Source organism: Pan troglodytes, chromosome 5 (genome assembly GCF_028858775.2).
Source record: "Pan troglodytes isolate AG18354 chromosome 5, NHGRI_mPanTro3-v2.0_pri, whole genome shotgun sequence".
Taxonomy (NCBI): Eukaryota; Metazoa; Chordata; class Mammalia; order Primates; family Hominidae; genus Pan; species Pan troglodytes.
This window is the reverse complement of record NC_072403.2, coordinates 171,288,053-171,302,746: the sequence shown is the minus strand read 5'-3', so window position 1 is coordinate 171,302,746 and position 14,694 is coordinate 171,288,053. Positions and strand designations below refer to the sequence as shown.

General features: G+C 41.0%; 1 protein-coding gene across 2 annotated transcripts in view; it reads right to left on the bottom strand.

Moving 5' to 3' along the window:
* Nucleotides 1–219: 219 nt before the first annotated feature.
* FNDC1 (fibronectin type III domain containing 1) overlaps nt 220–14,694 on the bottom strand; it is a 102,217-nt gene continuing 87,742 nt past the window's right edge. For both annotated transcript variants that reach the window (XM_518834.8, XM_009452328.4), the window contains 5 exons: nt 11,096–11,175; nt 7,341–7,370; nt 6,096–6,257; nt 4,421–4,543; nt 220–1,055 (listed from right to left, as the gene is read on the bottom strand). In XM_518834.8, coding sequence (XP_518834.8) covers nt 940–1,055; nt 4,421–4,543; nt 6,096–6,257; nt 7,341–7,370; nt 11,096–11,175 — 511 coding nt within the window. In that variant the 3' untranslated portion in view covers nt 220–939. The remainder of the gene's footprint in view (nt 1,056–4,420; nt 4,544–6,095; nt 6,258–7,340; nt 7,371–11,095; nt 11,176–14,694) is intronic.

Here is a 14,694-nt window from a genome sequence, read left to right as displayed (position 1 = left end):
CCATGGCGGCAACAAATATATTTTCCCCGTGGATGTGGAAAGATCATCGCCTCAGGTGGAAAGCACTTGGTGTGCAGTGGTCAATGTTGTGGCCAGTTCTAGTACTGATACTGATGGTATCTCATCCTCCTCATCATTTCAGAGCCCCGCAGCACCCACAAAAAGAATGCATACCTTCCACTGTTCCTAGAGTATGCACAGTATGTATCCCTGGATGCTTCTAAAAGATGTTAATACACAATACTTTTGCCCAAAAATTCCCACACACATTTATCTGGTGAACAAGTACAAATTTAGCAATTTTAATCAATATTCTTGCAGACAAGTGTGGATATGTATATGCATATATACATATATATATCAAAATTGAGAATTTACAAATAAGATTTGATACATTTATTCTAGCAGTGGGTAAGTCCATAGAGTAAATCTCAAGTAGGATATATTTATTTTCTTTGGTGGTGTTTTTAATAATTCCGTTCTACTGCATACAAAGGGACCTGAAGCTTAAATTCAGTTAGTGTTGGAGAAATCCAAAATGAGAAAAACAGAAAGCATGTAGCATTCCATGAAGCAAGAACAGCGTGCATATGCTATTCCTGGAAATACTGAAGTGTCCAAATTTCATGCCTAAAAAGTCTGGAAATCACACTGAATCAGTTGCTGGTTTCTGATGTCTCTGGGATGTGCTATTACAAACAAACAAAAAAAAGTAGAGAAGCAAAGTTAACAGCAAAACTGAATCCTGTTCATTGTCCAGGCCAAGAAGTGGGACTGAGTTCCAGACTGAGATGACCAGAACGGCCAGTGTCCATCTGTGACCTTCCTGGCACCTAGGGTAGTGGGGCTGAGCACGCTGGCTGTCTTTGCTCACATCCCCTAGTGCGACTTAGTTGGTGGGGCTGGGCAGGGCAAGCTTGCAGCATGACGGTCCTGTGATTACCACTTTCCAGGGATGGAGACCCCACACTCGTACCAGCCCACATAGTAGTAGGGGGTTCCGAAGCCGATGTTCCCAAACCTGACAGGCTCCTGACGATACTGGCGATAGTAGCCTGGAAGGGCAACAGGAGAGGGGAAAAGCATCAGAGGCCCCTGAACCAACAGGTAGAACTCATCCTTACAGCCTCCTTCAGACAGAAGGCCTCTGGTAAGTTGTTCTTGTGACAAAATGCTACTTTCAAATAAACTGAACCATTTTTGTGTGTAGTTGCCATAGCCCTGGGGAAGGGCCAGGACCTCGGGCCCAGCCCCAACCCCAGCCTGGGGTGGGGTCTTCCCCACCTGTCTCTTATGCCTTTTGGGAAAGCCCAGCTGTAACTCAGGGGCCATGCTGGAGCTGGGGACCAGCTCAGGCCTCCTCCATAGGAACCCAGTGACTAAGTGTAAAGTATTTCTTTATCCCAAACAGATCTGTAGAGATTGTCCAGTCCCCACACATGTGTGACACAGCTAGGATGGCATGATCTCTCTCTCCCCACGGAGGAAGATAATTTTAGCCAGTTGCTAGTCAGCACTCACTACTGGGCAGGCCCTGACCTGGATGGATGACATTGAGCCAGATTCCTGCCCCATCCTTACAGAGCTCAGGGCCCCCAACTTACCTCTATCCTCCAAGGCTTATTTCCTGGACTCTGGGGTAGATTTTTAGTCTTTTCAAGGAAATCTCTCAAAAAAAAACCTGTAGCATTTCTGACCATTTCTCCCTTGAAGTAGGAGGGATGTTCCAACCTTCTAAAAATTTTTCTGGAAACTCAGTAACTGCTCTCACACTCTTGGCCCTGTTTACTTTTGCCAAATAAATAGCTGCCTGCCCTTCCACCAGTGAGTGTGTTGAATACCCAGCAGCTCTGTTCAGGGCCAGTCCCATGACCACAGTCATAGGGACACCATGGAATATGGATAATGCAGGCACTAGTAACCCTGAGGGACTGTAAGACCCAGAAAAAAATGAAGAAAGGTGATATAGTTTGTAGATTTGTTGTAATAGTTAATTTTATGTGTCGACTGGACTAGGCTATATATCTGATCCAACATTAAATGTTTTTGTAAACTATTTATTAGATGAGATTACCATTTATTATTTTATTTCTTTTTCTTTATTTTGGAGATAAGATCTTGCTCTGTTACCCAGTCTGTTGTCCTCTTGCAGTGGGGCCGCAAAACCAAGACAGACTTGCAGGACAGACCAAATGGCTCTTTGACCAAAAGGCAGCCTAGACCTCTAGATCACTAGGTCACCTGTAGGTCACTGCAGCCTAGACCTCTCCAGCTCAAGCAGTCCTCCCATCTCAGCCTCCTGGGTAGCTGGGACTACAGGCATGCACCACCACACCTGGATAATTTTTTTATTTTTTGTAGAGATGGGGTCTCACTATGTTGCCTAGGCTGGTCTCAAACTCCTGGGCTCAGGCAATCCTCCCACATCAGCCTCCCAAGGTGCTGGGATTACAGGTGTGAGCCACAGTGCCTGGCCAAGATTAACATCTAAATCACCAGACTGACTAGAGCAGGTGACCCTCCATATTGTGGGTGGGCCTTGTCCAATCATTCAAAGGCCTGAATAGAAAAAGACTGAGGTTCCCCTAACCAGAGGTAACTCTGCCTGCAAGTGGCCTTTGGATTTGAACTACAACATCAGCTCTTCCCTGGATCTCCAACCTGACAACCTACCCTGCAGATTTTGGACTTCAGTTTGCACAATTGTGTGAGATGGTTCTTTAAAATAATAAGATAGATAGATAGATAGATAGATAGACAGACAGACAGACAGATAGGATGGATGGATGGATAGATAGATAGATAGATAGATAGATAGATAGATAGATAGATAGATGTGAATAGGTAGATAATGGATGGATACATACATACATACATACATACATACATACATACATAGACAGATGGATAGATAGATGGATGGGCAGATGGATGGATACCTAGATAAACAAATGGATAGATAGATAGATAGATAGATAGATAGATAGATAGATAGATAGAATAGATGGATGGATGGATAGATAGATGATAGATAGATAGATAGATAGATAGATAGATAGATAGATAGATAGACAGATGATAGATAGATGTGAATAGGTAGATAATGGATGGATACATACATGCATACATACATACATAGACAGATGGATAGATAGATGGATGGACAGATGGATGGATACCTAGATAAACAAGTGGATAGATAGATAGATAGATAGATAGATAGATAGATAGACAGACAGACAGACAGATAGATAGATAGATAGATAGATACCTAGAGGTGGGTGGATGGATGGATGGATGGATGGATGGATGGATAAATAGATACATGGATAGGTGGTTAGATAGATTGAAGTATGGATAGATAGATGATGGATAGAGAGATAGACAAACAGATGAACGGATGGATAGATAGTTATAAATATAAGGATAGACAGTATGGATAGATAGATAGATGAATAGATAAATGGACGGATAGATACACACATACATAAGTAGATGTGTAGATAGATTAATAATAGATACATGGATGGATGATAGATGATAGATAGATAGATAGATAGATGGATGCATAGATGGATAGATGGGTGGATGGATAGATAGATGGATAGAGAGATGGATGGATACATACATACATACATAGATGGATAGATAGATGGATAGAGAGATGGATGGATACATACATACATACATAGATGGATAGATAGGTAGATGAGTAGATAGATATAGATAGATGATAGAGAGAGAGAGACGGATAGATGGATGGGTGGATAGATAGATATAGAGAGAGAGAGATAGATCCTATTGATTGTTTCTTTGGATAAGAGAACCTTGACTAATATGCTTATTTTACTCTTTTCTGTATTTTACTGTATTTTATTTTTTGAAAATGGGTAATTCATGTAGCTACCTACAGCATTTTTTCCAATCTAAAAATTTAGCAAATCAGAGCATCTCATGTCTGGAAAATACCTGATCACTCAGAGCTGAGTGCATAGTCAAAAGGGTGCTAGACTGTACTCAGTTGTTCTGTTTATTCATTTGGAGACCGAGAGAGTTAGTAACATTAAATTGTTAACCTTTGAAATTAGTGTATTTTGTCTTCACCTTATAATGCCACAATCAAATAGCTTATACGTTACCTCCTGAAACATATCACGGTAGGTCTGCATGTGTGTTTATCTTTGCCTTCTCTGTACCTTTGTTCATGCCATTCCCCACCTCCTTGAGACTCACCCCCTCACCCATACATAATGGAAGTATTTTGTTGATTCTTTATTTTATTTATTTTTATGACCTTAAGTGCTCCCAACATCCATCTTCGAATGACAAGGCAAAGGCAGACCTACTGTGGATTTTCCCCCTCTATTAATCCTTCTCTCCCACCTCCCAGGGTAATATATCAGGCATTTGTTTGTATTACCTTGAATAGTAGGGAGGGCTTCTACATAGGACTGAGGCCCTGTTCTTCCATCAAGGTGTGAATCCACAAATTGGCAATGGTCTTCACCTCTTCCCCAGCTGTCTCCAATGCTGTAGAATGTATCTGCATGAAGGAATTGATTGAGTCCATGACTAGGTACAGAAAGTCACAACTGGTTTAGGAGTTTTTTTGCACAAGCTTTGGAGACTGTTTGAATTCAGCATATTACTTAAACTGTGTGTGCTGTATTTTTCATGTCTGAAAATGGTGATAATGGCACCAATCTCATAAAGGTTGTAAGAATTCAGCAAGATCAAAGTATGCTAAATACTTAATGATGTCCAGTAAGTTGGAACTACAGCATTAACACTATAGGCAGTTTCGAGTAGACTTTTCTATTCCTTAGTTCTAAAAAAAAAGGAACGATGAAAACTATGATAGCTGGAGAATACATCATGAAGTTATTATGAAAAGCAGGAAGGTCTATACAAATAGAAGAATCTATTTTCATGTGTAACTAGGAGGGGGCGGGCCTGTGGCATGAGACGCTGTCCATGGTCCTGAGCCATGGCTGCACAGTAGGACAAACTTGTTTCTCCCAATCCTGGGATGTGACACATGGTTATGCAGCCTCTCCTAGGAATTCTGAAGCAGGGGAGGAAAAGGACAGTGATGGAAGAGAAAGAAAAGAGCAGAGAGAGAGAGAGAGACAGACCGCACTTGTGGGGAGAAGTATATACACATAAATTGCTAGGGTTGGGGTCGAAGGAGGGACTTTGTTTTGATAGTTTTTAAATGATCACTACTAACAAGAAAAAGAAAAACAACAAAAAATGCCCAAAATATATTTTTGACCAACAACAAAATGTAGACCAGCTGAGGTAAAGTTTTAACAATGTATACACTGAAAAATTTAAAGTTGTGCAAGTTTAAAAATAAAAAACAAATTTGCTGTGTCGGTGGGTCAGTGAAAAGCCAGCTGAATAGAAATCGCATTAGGAAGTGTTAGCAGCTCAAAGCACTCGAGTTATTCTTTGTTTTAATCTCCCACCATGATAAAAACAATGTGATTTTTATTAGGACACAGAACAAATATTACTGCTGATATATGTTCCACCATTTACATTTTTTCTCTGTAAAGTTGTGGCTGTGTCAGGGGCTGGAGAGGAAACTTTTCCTCAATTATTCCAGCTCACACTCGTACTCATTATTATTGTATTAGTGGCAAAAAAAAAAAAAACCCTAGATTTCTAATAGAATTTTGGAATGACATAGCCAGTCACTATGTCATTCCTAAGACATAGTGAATTTTTCATTTGTTCATTTTTTATTTCTTTTTAGTAGAGATGGGTTTCACCATGTTGGCCAGGCTGGTCTTGAATTCCTGATCTCAAGTAATCCACCCACCTCGGCCTCCCAAAGTGCTGCGATTACAGGTGTGAGCCACCGTGCCCGGCCAACATAGTAAATCTTTTAAAATATTTTTGGGTTGCCAGTGTAAAAACTAGTATCCTCAAAGTAGAATCTGTAAAATTGGTTTGTATTAGAGGCAGAGTGAGCCATAATCGTAGTTCCAGCCCTCATAAACATTCTGATGCACCTGGGGTGCCAAGTTTGTACTTGATAAATCAAAATGTTCCATACCTTCCATAGCCAACCATGCACAAAGACTTACCTTTCAGGTTGTCACTGAGGTAGATTTTATACCTCAGTGAATTACAAAGAACAACTCCCACGAACTTTCGATACCACGTGCGCTTCACATATTGCCGTCCATGGCAGTCCGTGTAGCTGGGATCATGTTTGAAAGCGAATGGGATCCAGATAGGCTCACCGCCTTGACAACACAAAACACACCTGCTAAGGGTAAGCACTCCACAGTGTGTCTTCTCACACAAAGTGCCAGGAAATTGGACTGACTTCCTGTACCTTCCTTTCCTTACAGGGCTTTTTGTTTGTTTGTTTGTTTGTGTTGTGTTGTTGTTGTTTGTTTGTTTTTGATGGAGTCTCACTCTGTCACCCAGGCTGGAGTGCAGTGGCACGATCTCGGCTCACTGCAACCTCCACCTCCTGGGTTCAAGGGATTATCCTGCCTCAGCCTCCTGAATAGCTGGGATTACAGGTGCACACCACCACACCCGGCTAATTTTTGTATTTTTAGTAGAGACGGGGTTTCACCATATTGGTCAGGCTGGTCTCAAACTCCTGATCTTGCGATCCGCCCACCTTGGCCTCCCAAAGTGCTAGGATTACAGGAATGAGCCACCATGCCCAGCCTTGCAGGGCTTTTTTGAGCAAAATTTTCCTGCCCTCCTTCTCTTTCTCTGTCTTTTTTAGTACTAAAGTACATTTGGGGCATTCCATTTACCTGAACATATTTAAAGTATTCACATTTCAATAAGGGATTCTCAGAGTTAAGAAGTTTTTAAACAGCAAGAGAAATAAGCTGTAAGGGCAGATTGGGTCTTTTGGGGCATGCCATCCTGTCCCCAGGTCCCTCTGCATAGACTCCACTTCTTGCCACTCAGAAGACCTGATTTGCAGTTAAGCAACAAGGCTTTCTCAATTTCCTTGAAAAACAATGTAAAACTTGCTGTTTTACTTGTTGCACTTTGCTACCTTTCCAGTGATTTAAAATATTCAAATGGTCATGAAAATAAAGTATCTGTTTCATAGGACTGGCTACTCCATAGTGTTTTTTCATAGATGTTGATTGCTATGGCTCTATTTTAAAATTCCCAGGTCATTCTTTCCCACAGAGTAAAGAAGATCAGGATGACGAGTGCAAGGAAAGCATAGAAGTTGACAGAAAATTGTGAAGATGGTCCAGACTTTCTAATTGTGAGTAATCACAACAATCTCATATTCAATATTCAACTTGATTACCAGAATGTCCAGATTATCAAGAAGATAAACTTACCTGGGGGCCTCACAACAAGCAGAGGATTATCTGTAGAATGAAAAAGAAATAATGGACTCTGTGCCATATTTCACAATCATGCAATTCTTTAAATGGTTAGTGTAACTGAAATAGCTAACCAAATTAGAATAAAGAAAAAGATAAGGTTTGATAGATGCCAACGTTTTCCTTGGTTTTATTTTCTAAACATTTCCTTTTGAGAAATACTGTTTTCTAGTTAGAGTGTGTTGCTATTTACATAGAAGCTGTGGATCCCTGAAAATAGTAAGGTTTTGATATTATATATTACAAAATAATTCAGTACTCATTTAAAAAAATTGTCTACCTTTAGAACATAGTGTGGTGGTTTCTTAAAAAGGTGAGCGTACACCTACTACACAATCCACCCATTCCACTCAGTCATTTATCCAAGAGAAATGGAAACATATGTCCATCCAAACACTTCCACATAAATGTTTATAGCATCTTTGTTTGTAATAGTCAAAAAGTAGAAACAACACAAGTGTTTATCAACAGGTGATCTGACTAGGTAAACAAACTGTAGCACAGCCATACAAGGAAATACTGCTCACTAGTAAAAGAGAGTGAACTAATGATACACACAATGGTTTGGATGAATCTCAAAATGATTATGCTAGGTGAGAGAAGCCAGTCAAAGGAGTTCATACTGTATGAGTCTACTGATACCCAAATCTAGAAAGTGCAAACTGATCTATAGTGACAGGAAGCAGATGAATGTTTGCCTATAAACTAGAGAGACAAGGGGCCTGGGAAAGCTGCATTGCACAGTAGCAGGAGGAAACTGTCCAGCAGACAGATATGCTCACTATCTTGACAGTGACAATGGCTTCATGGGTATAAGCACAACTCAAAATATATTAAGATGTACACTTCAAGTAGGTGCAGGTTACTGTATGCCATTTATACCTCAACAAATGTAAAACCTGTCTCTACCTTAGCCCAAGTAACACCACTTAAGAGAATATGACACTAGCTTTTTAAGGAATTCTGCTTTAGAAAAATTTCTTTTTTTGTTTGTTTGTTTGTTTTGTTTTGTTTTGTTTTGTTTGAGACGGAGTTTTGCTCTTGTTGCCCAGGCTGGAGTGCAATGGCACGATCTCGGCTCACCGCAACCTCAACCTCCTGGGTTCAAGTGATTCTCCTGCCTCAGCCTCCTGAGTAGCTGAGATTACAGGCATGTACCATCATGCCTGGCTAATTTTTTATTTTTTATTTTATTTTTATTTTATCTTATTTTATTTTTAGATGGAGTCTCGCTCTGTCACCCAGGCTGGAGTGCAGTGGCGCAATCTTGGCTCACTGCAAGCTCCGTCTCCCGGCTTCATGCCATTCTCCTGCCTCAGTCTCCCGAGTAGCTGGGACTACAGGCGCCCGCCACCACACCTAGCTAATTTTTTGTATTTTTAGTACAGACAGGGTTTCACTGTGTTAGCCAGGATGGTCTTGATCTCGTGACCTCGTGATCCGCCTGACTCAGCCTCCCAAAGTGCTGGGATTACAGGAGTGAGCCACCGTGGCCAGCCAAAAAAGTTCATTTTTATAAAATGCCACAAACTAGGTAAATCTAGACCATTCATTTTTTATTTTTGAAAAAAATATCATACAGTAAATTGCTGTTTTAGGATATGTATCCTATGACTGTTCACGCCTGCATCGGTTCATGGAATCCTGCCAAAATCAACCTGCAAAATGTTTCCATCACCCCCAAATCTCCCTAGGCTGTGCTTTGTACAGACCATTTGTTCTGATGTCCTCTGCTATCCACAAAATAGAGGGACACACCATGGCCATAAGTGTCAAATGCTTGCTTTGCTCCCCTGCTCTGAACTGAAGTTCAGCAGTCTGCCAAAAAAGTCCCAAATACCCCAGGGCAGGTGGAGTGAAACAAACAAAATGACACCAGCACAGACAACAAAACCCTGAACTCATGGCACAGCCTGTGTCACACACTAGGTTGACTTTCTATATTAATTTTCCAATTGTTGTGTTTGGCAAATGCCATAATTCACTGACTTTATCGTTTGCCTGTTGCTCGCCTAGCCATTTTCAGCAGGTTATCACAAAATGAAGGAGAAACTTGAATAAACTGATGGAATAAAGGAAGATGACCAGAGCAAGTTAATTGTCCAATTTTCATGTGTGTGAGGCTCCTCTGGGAGCTCATTGAAAGTGTTTCCTAGAGAGATTCCTATTCAGAGGGTAGGGTGGGGCCTTGAATTTTCCTCACCCATCCCTTGGAGGCCATAAAGAATGAGTTAGGAGTTTTTCTTGGAGGAGAAGGTAGAAGACAGCTGTTTTATCAAAACTTTAGATTGCAGCTCCAGAAGTTACGTGTATATCACTTCTACTCTCAGAAAGATTTCAGATTGGAGTTTCTTGATAGCTTTTTGGATTTGAATTTTTTAAAATATTTTTTTCACATTGCTTCTGATAGTTGCCAAGGTCCACCTTGTTTTTAGGAAATGTGGTCATAATCACAGACACATCCCTTACTTTAGCAAATTAACCACAGATAATAGTTTTCTCTTGCTGTTTCCTAATTACTAACAGAAACATATTTCTTAAATAAATAGATGAAAACATGTTTGAGGTCTTTTGCCTACATTTCTGGTATAAAGCATATTCTTACAAAAGATTTTATGTTTTCATTTATTTTGACTCAGTAGATTTTTAAATCATTACACTTAAAAATATCTTCCAATGACCCATTTTCTGGGCTCAGACTGCATGTAGAAGGTAACCTAGCCAAATAGAAGCTGGGTGCAGGGCTGGCTCAGCTGGGTTGCTCTGAACTCAGCCTGGCTTCCTACATGGAAAAGTCTCTAGGCCAAGAACTGTCACAGTAGCTGGCTCTGCATGTGCTACATTAGACCATAGGTCATAGGAACTATGTTTTCAGAGACAAGGTCTCACTCTGTTACCCAAGCTGGAGGGCAGTGGCAAGATCACGGCTCACTATGGCTCAACCTTCTGGGCTCAAACCATCCTCCCTTTTCAGCCTCCTGAGTAGCTGGGACTACAGACATGCACCACCAGGCCTGGCTAATTAAAAAAAAATTTTTTTTTGTAGAAACAGGACCTCCCTGTGTTGCTCAAGCTGGTCTTGAACTCCTGGTCTCAAGAGATCATCCCACCTTGGCTTCCCAAAGTGTTGGGATTACAGCATGAGCCACCACCCCTGACCAGGAACATTTTCTTGAAGGGACTGAGAGCTCTGCCCACCAGCACCCCAAAATGCAAGGGCATGCTCTGAATGATACTGCTTATAAGACTGAATGATACTGTAATTAACCTCTCAATATTAATTAAAGATATATCTGCCTTCTACTAAAGGGGGAATCCAATGTCTTGGCTCATTGGAAAGGCAACTTCCTGTCAGCCACATGACTTGTGTGTTCTTCAGGTGCTTGCAATAATTTTTTTAAAACTCTGCAACTAAGTTTTGTACAGATAGAGTCAACTTTATCTTTCCCATGTTGTTGAAATCTAGATTTTTTCCTTTCATTGGAATTTGACCTTTCTGTTCTTCAGAGAGCCCGTGAAAACTACTTTTAATTTTATTATCCAAGTTTTAACCTAGCACAAAGCAAATAATGTTTACTTTAGAAACTGATATCCAACATGAGCTCATTAAATAGAAAAGTAAGGATTTATTCTATTGTAGCCATCATGCTAGATTATTTATTTCATTTTCTAGAAAAGTAAAACAAATCAGAATGTGAAGTCATTCATACCTGATTCGGTGACAAATGAGACCGAAGGGCTGATAGGTCCGTAGCCATGAGGATTTTGTGCTTGCACTTTAAAATAATACCTGAAGTTGGAAGAAAATATATTTTGAAAGAGACATGTATTTGATTTCTGTGTAACAAAACAGACTCCCAAACTACTGAACACCTGAACCGTGACAGGCTTTGAGTTCTACTTTTTACAAACGCATACAGCACTAGTGATTCTTCATGTCTTTTTCTGAACTTTCTCAGTTTTGAATAAATTCTCTAAATAATACAATTAACATAGCAGAGACACATGGCTAATGGCAATAGAAGGGACATATTAGAACACAGGTTGCTTGCTGAGCACACGTTCCTTTGCATCAGGACTGTCCCTGCTCTGCGCAGACTCGCCTGAGCTCATCCCTGGTGAGACGCTCCTCTAGCCCTGTTCTCGCTCAGGTTTAAGACTCTGGACTCCGCTTCAGTCCCACAGCCCAAGAGAGAGAGGGTGGTGGAGCAAAACACTACAAAGCAGAATTCAAATTATAACCTAACTATATCCCTGGAGTCCATGCAAAAGAGCAGGACGTTTGCTCCAGCAACCACGCAACTTATGGTTGACAGGGAGAGGATGAACCTGGCTGGAGGCTGCCTCTTCAGTGAAGCTAACATGACAATGGTGTATTGGGTGCACTGAGAAACACTGTGGTTGGCTCTGGAGCTGGGAAGGGACCACCTTAAAAGTCACTGAGTTACGAGCTTCTGCGCCTCAAGGAAAGAGAAACAAGTCCAAGAAGGGGAAGGGGGAAAGATCCGGAGAGAGAGGCTTTTCTGTAGGGCTAAATTTTGTCTTGGAACAGAGAATGTGCTGGAAAGCATGATGCCTGAGTCAACTAGCTCATCTGGAGAGAGACTGAGTCTCGAAGCATCTTATTTGCATTCTTACAAGCAAAAGAAAAAGAATGGTGGTTAGAGAAGTAATAAAGACCAACACCACATTTGTGTTCCACTATATCTTAATCTTTGTGCTTTCCTCACCTCTTGATTCTAGATATTTTATGTGCTTTTTTAGTGCTTAGCTACTTACAGATGAAGAGAGAGGTAAAGAATCCCTGGTGGCTCTGTCATTTTAGAGAGCTCATAAGGGACCTCTTATCTGGCTTTTGGCCAGTAAGAATGTCACACTTAAATGTTATAAAATTCTTTATTTGATTAAGTCAGGCACACAAATTCCATGTACTAATTAAAATGCACTACATTTTTAAAAAGCGAATTATTCCTATTCAGAGAGCAAAGGGTTATTAGGCCTATTGCACCAACAGCCTTGGCCTCAAGCCTTCTGAGCTGCTGGATCACCAAGGCAGTCTCTGGCCTCAGAACAGAGATACTTTACTTTGAGTTTGATTAAGCAGAAAGCAAAGAAAAGCCATTGGGTAAAATTAGTCTTCCTAAGCCATTTGCATCTTATTTAGGAGTATTCTTTTTATTGCAATTTAAATAAAAAGATATGCACAATTAAGAACATATGAGTTTCCAAATCTCAATTCACTCAGCAGCTCATGTTTTCCCAGTTACGCGTACTTTTATGCAGTGGTTGTGGAGTTATTTAAGGCAAAACTCTGCAGGCAGTTTGAGCAGTGGGTTTGGCATACATTTCCAGTCCTGGGCAAACTTTACAGATACTTTTTTTGAAAAGGAAATTAAAACATAAGGAAGGATGCATACTCAGGGGCTCCATGGGACACTTCTGCTGAGTAGTCAACGTCAAGGAGGGAAGTGCCTCTATGCCATCAAGGAGGTGGCAGAAGGGTGACTGACGGGCTGAGAACCACTATTCAGATGGATCTGTTTGTATCGATTTTGTTTTGACACTGAAGCCTAAATATTCTCCAAATCCACCTTCCCTGTTGACACAATGATTCTAGGCCTCCAGAAACTCACATGTGACCATTCCAAAGACATATTCCCATTAAAACCTCATCTAAGCTATCAAAGTAAATTTAAATATGCTGAGCTGAAAAACAATATGAAATTAAGCAAAAAGCATAATTCCATTTTTAAAACCTACATGAAACTTTTTTGATGGGCTAAAAGTATACATTTCATACTCTGAATAGTCTCTGCCTCAGCCAAGTAACAAAAGCAATCCATGCCTCGCCTTCTTATATAAGTTTCTGGCACCTTCTTTTGAACAGCCTCAATCATGACAAGTCTGTGTGTTTTAAGCATGGATTTAAAATATGCAGACTCCGAAGAGTTCTTTGGGACTCTGTCTGGTGACTAAGGTAGACAATGCTCACTTAAAGTCAAAAGCAAGATCCAGTTGTAAATAACCAAAGCTCACTTTTATGCCCTGGCCCCTCTTTTGGGTAGACTGACTTCTGGTCTCCCCTGTATTGACTCAGAAGCTGGCTTCTCAAGAGAGCCCCCATGAAGACTGAGATGACGAAAGTGAATTCCCCAGATATGATCTGCATTCTAGTGACACAGGGGAAAATGAGTGTCCTTACATCACACTTGTACTTTCTTAGCTCTAAAATTTAGCAGCTGCTCAGAAGGGTTTTGAGGAAATGCAGGAGGAGCTGCCAGCGTCTCTACCAGAAGAGCACATAAGCAGGTGGGCACCTCAGGAGAGGAAGATTAGCAGCTGCTGCTCCTCCTCTGCCTCAAGGCACTGAGCGTGTGTGGGGCCAACCCAAGAGCCCCTGGCACTGTCTGTCCCGCCTCTCCTCACCCTTCCTCCCAATCGGCCTCCTTTATTTCCTAGGACACACACTTCTTTGAGACATCCTCTCTGCTGGGAGCACAGCCTTCTCTGCAGGATGACTGATTCTTATAGTTCAGATTTTACTTTCCCAGAGAACCTCATATGACTCCCCTCTCTATCCCCAAGCTCATAAAGAAAAAAAATCCCCCATTATATACTCTCAAAGCATGATGTACTTGGAGACGTACACCCACCAGGGGAGGTTTATATTTATGTTGTTTTTTAAAAAATCTGCCTCTTCTACCAGACTGTAAGCTCCTTGAGGGCAGGGCCATGTGTATTTTCCCCAGCCCAGCCCAGATGTTCCACCTTGCGCTCAGGAAGTGTGTAGTAAGGACTGACTGAATGAGCCATGCACATTCTCTAATACCTGTTGAAATAACAAGTAAACCATCGCCCTACATAACCCTCCTGACATGACTCAAAACTCAACATCAGTCTGGCAGCAGAAGTTGTAGAAAGAACGCTGGACTCGGCGAGTCAGGAGGCTGTGATTCAGATTCTATTGTAAGTAGCTCTGTGGCAAGGCCTCCGGAAGGCCTCTTGGCTTTTTGATACTAGGGCTGTGCTGCAAAAGCATTGTCACTCTGCACACGCCCAAAAAAAAAAAAAAAAAAAAAAAAGACATTGACTCCATTTTCTCTAATTTTGTTGGTTTTGTTTTCTCTAATTGATTAAAAAATTAACTTGCCATTACTATTAGGGAAAAGGTTTTTAAAAAGTGCTTTCTCAGTTTCCTGGTTTACTACTTGCTTTTAATTTGCCAAATCCCAAAATTCATAACAATTTATGAAAGCTCAGCTCAAGCGGGCCCAAATGGCACATTAAAATGTCTTGAGGAAAATTCACA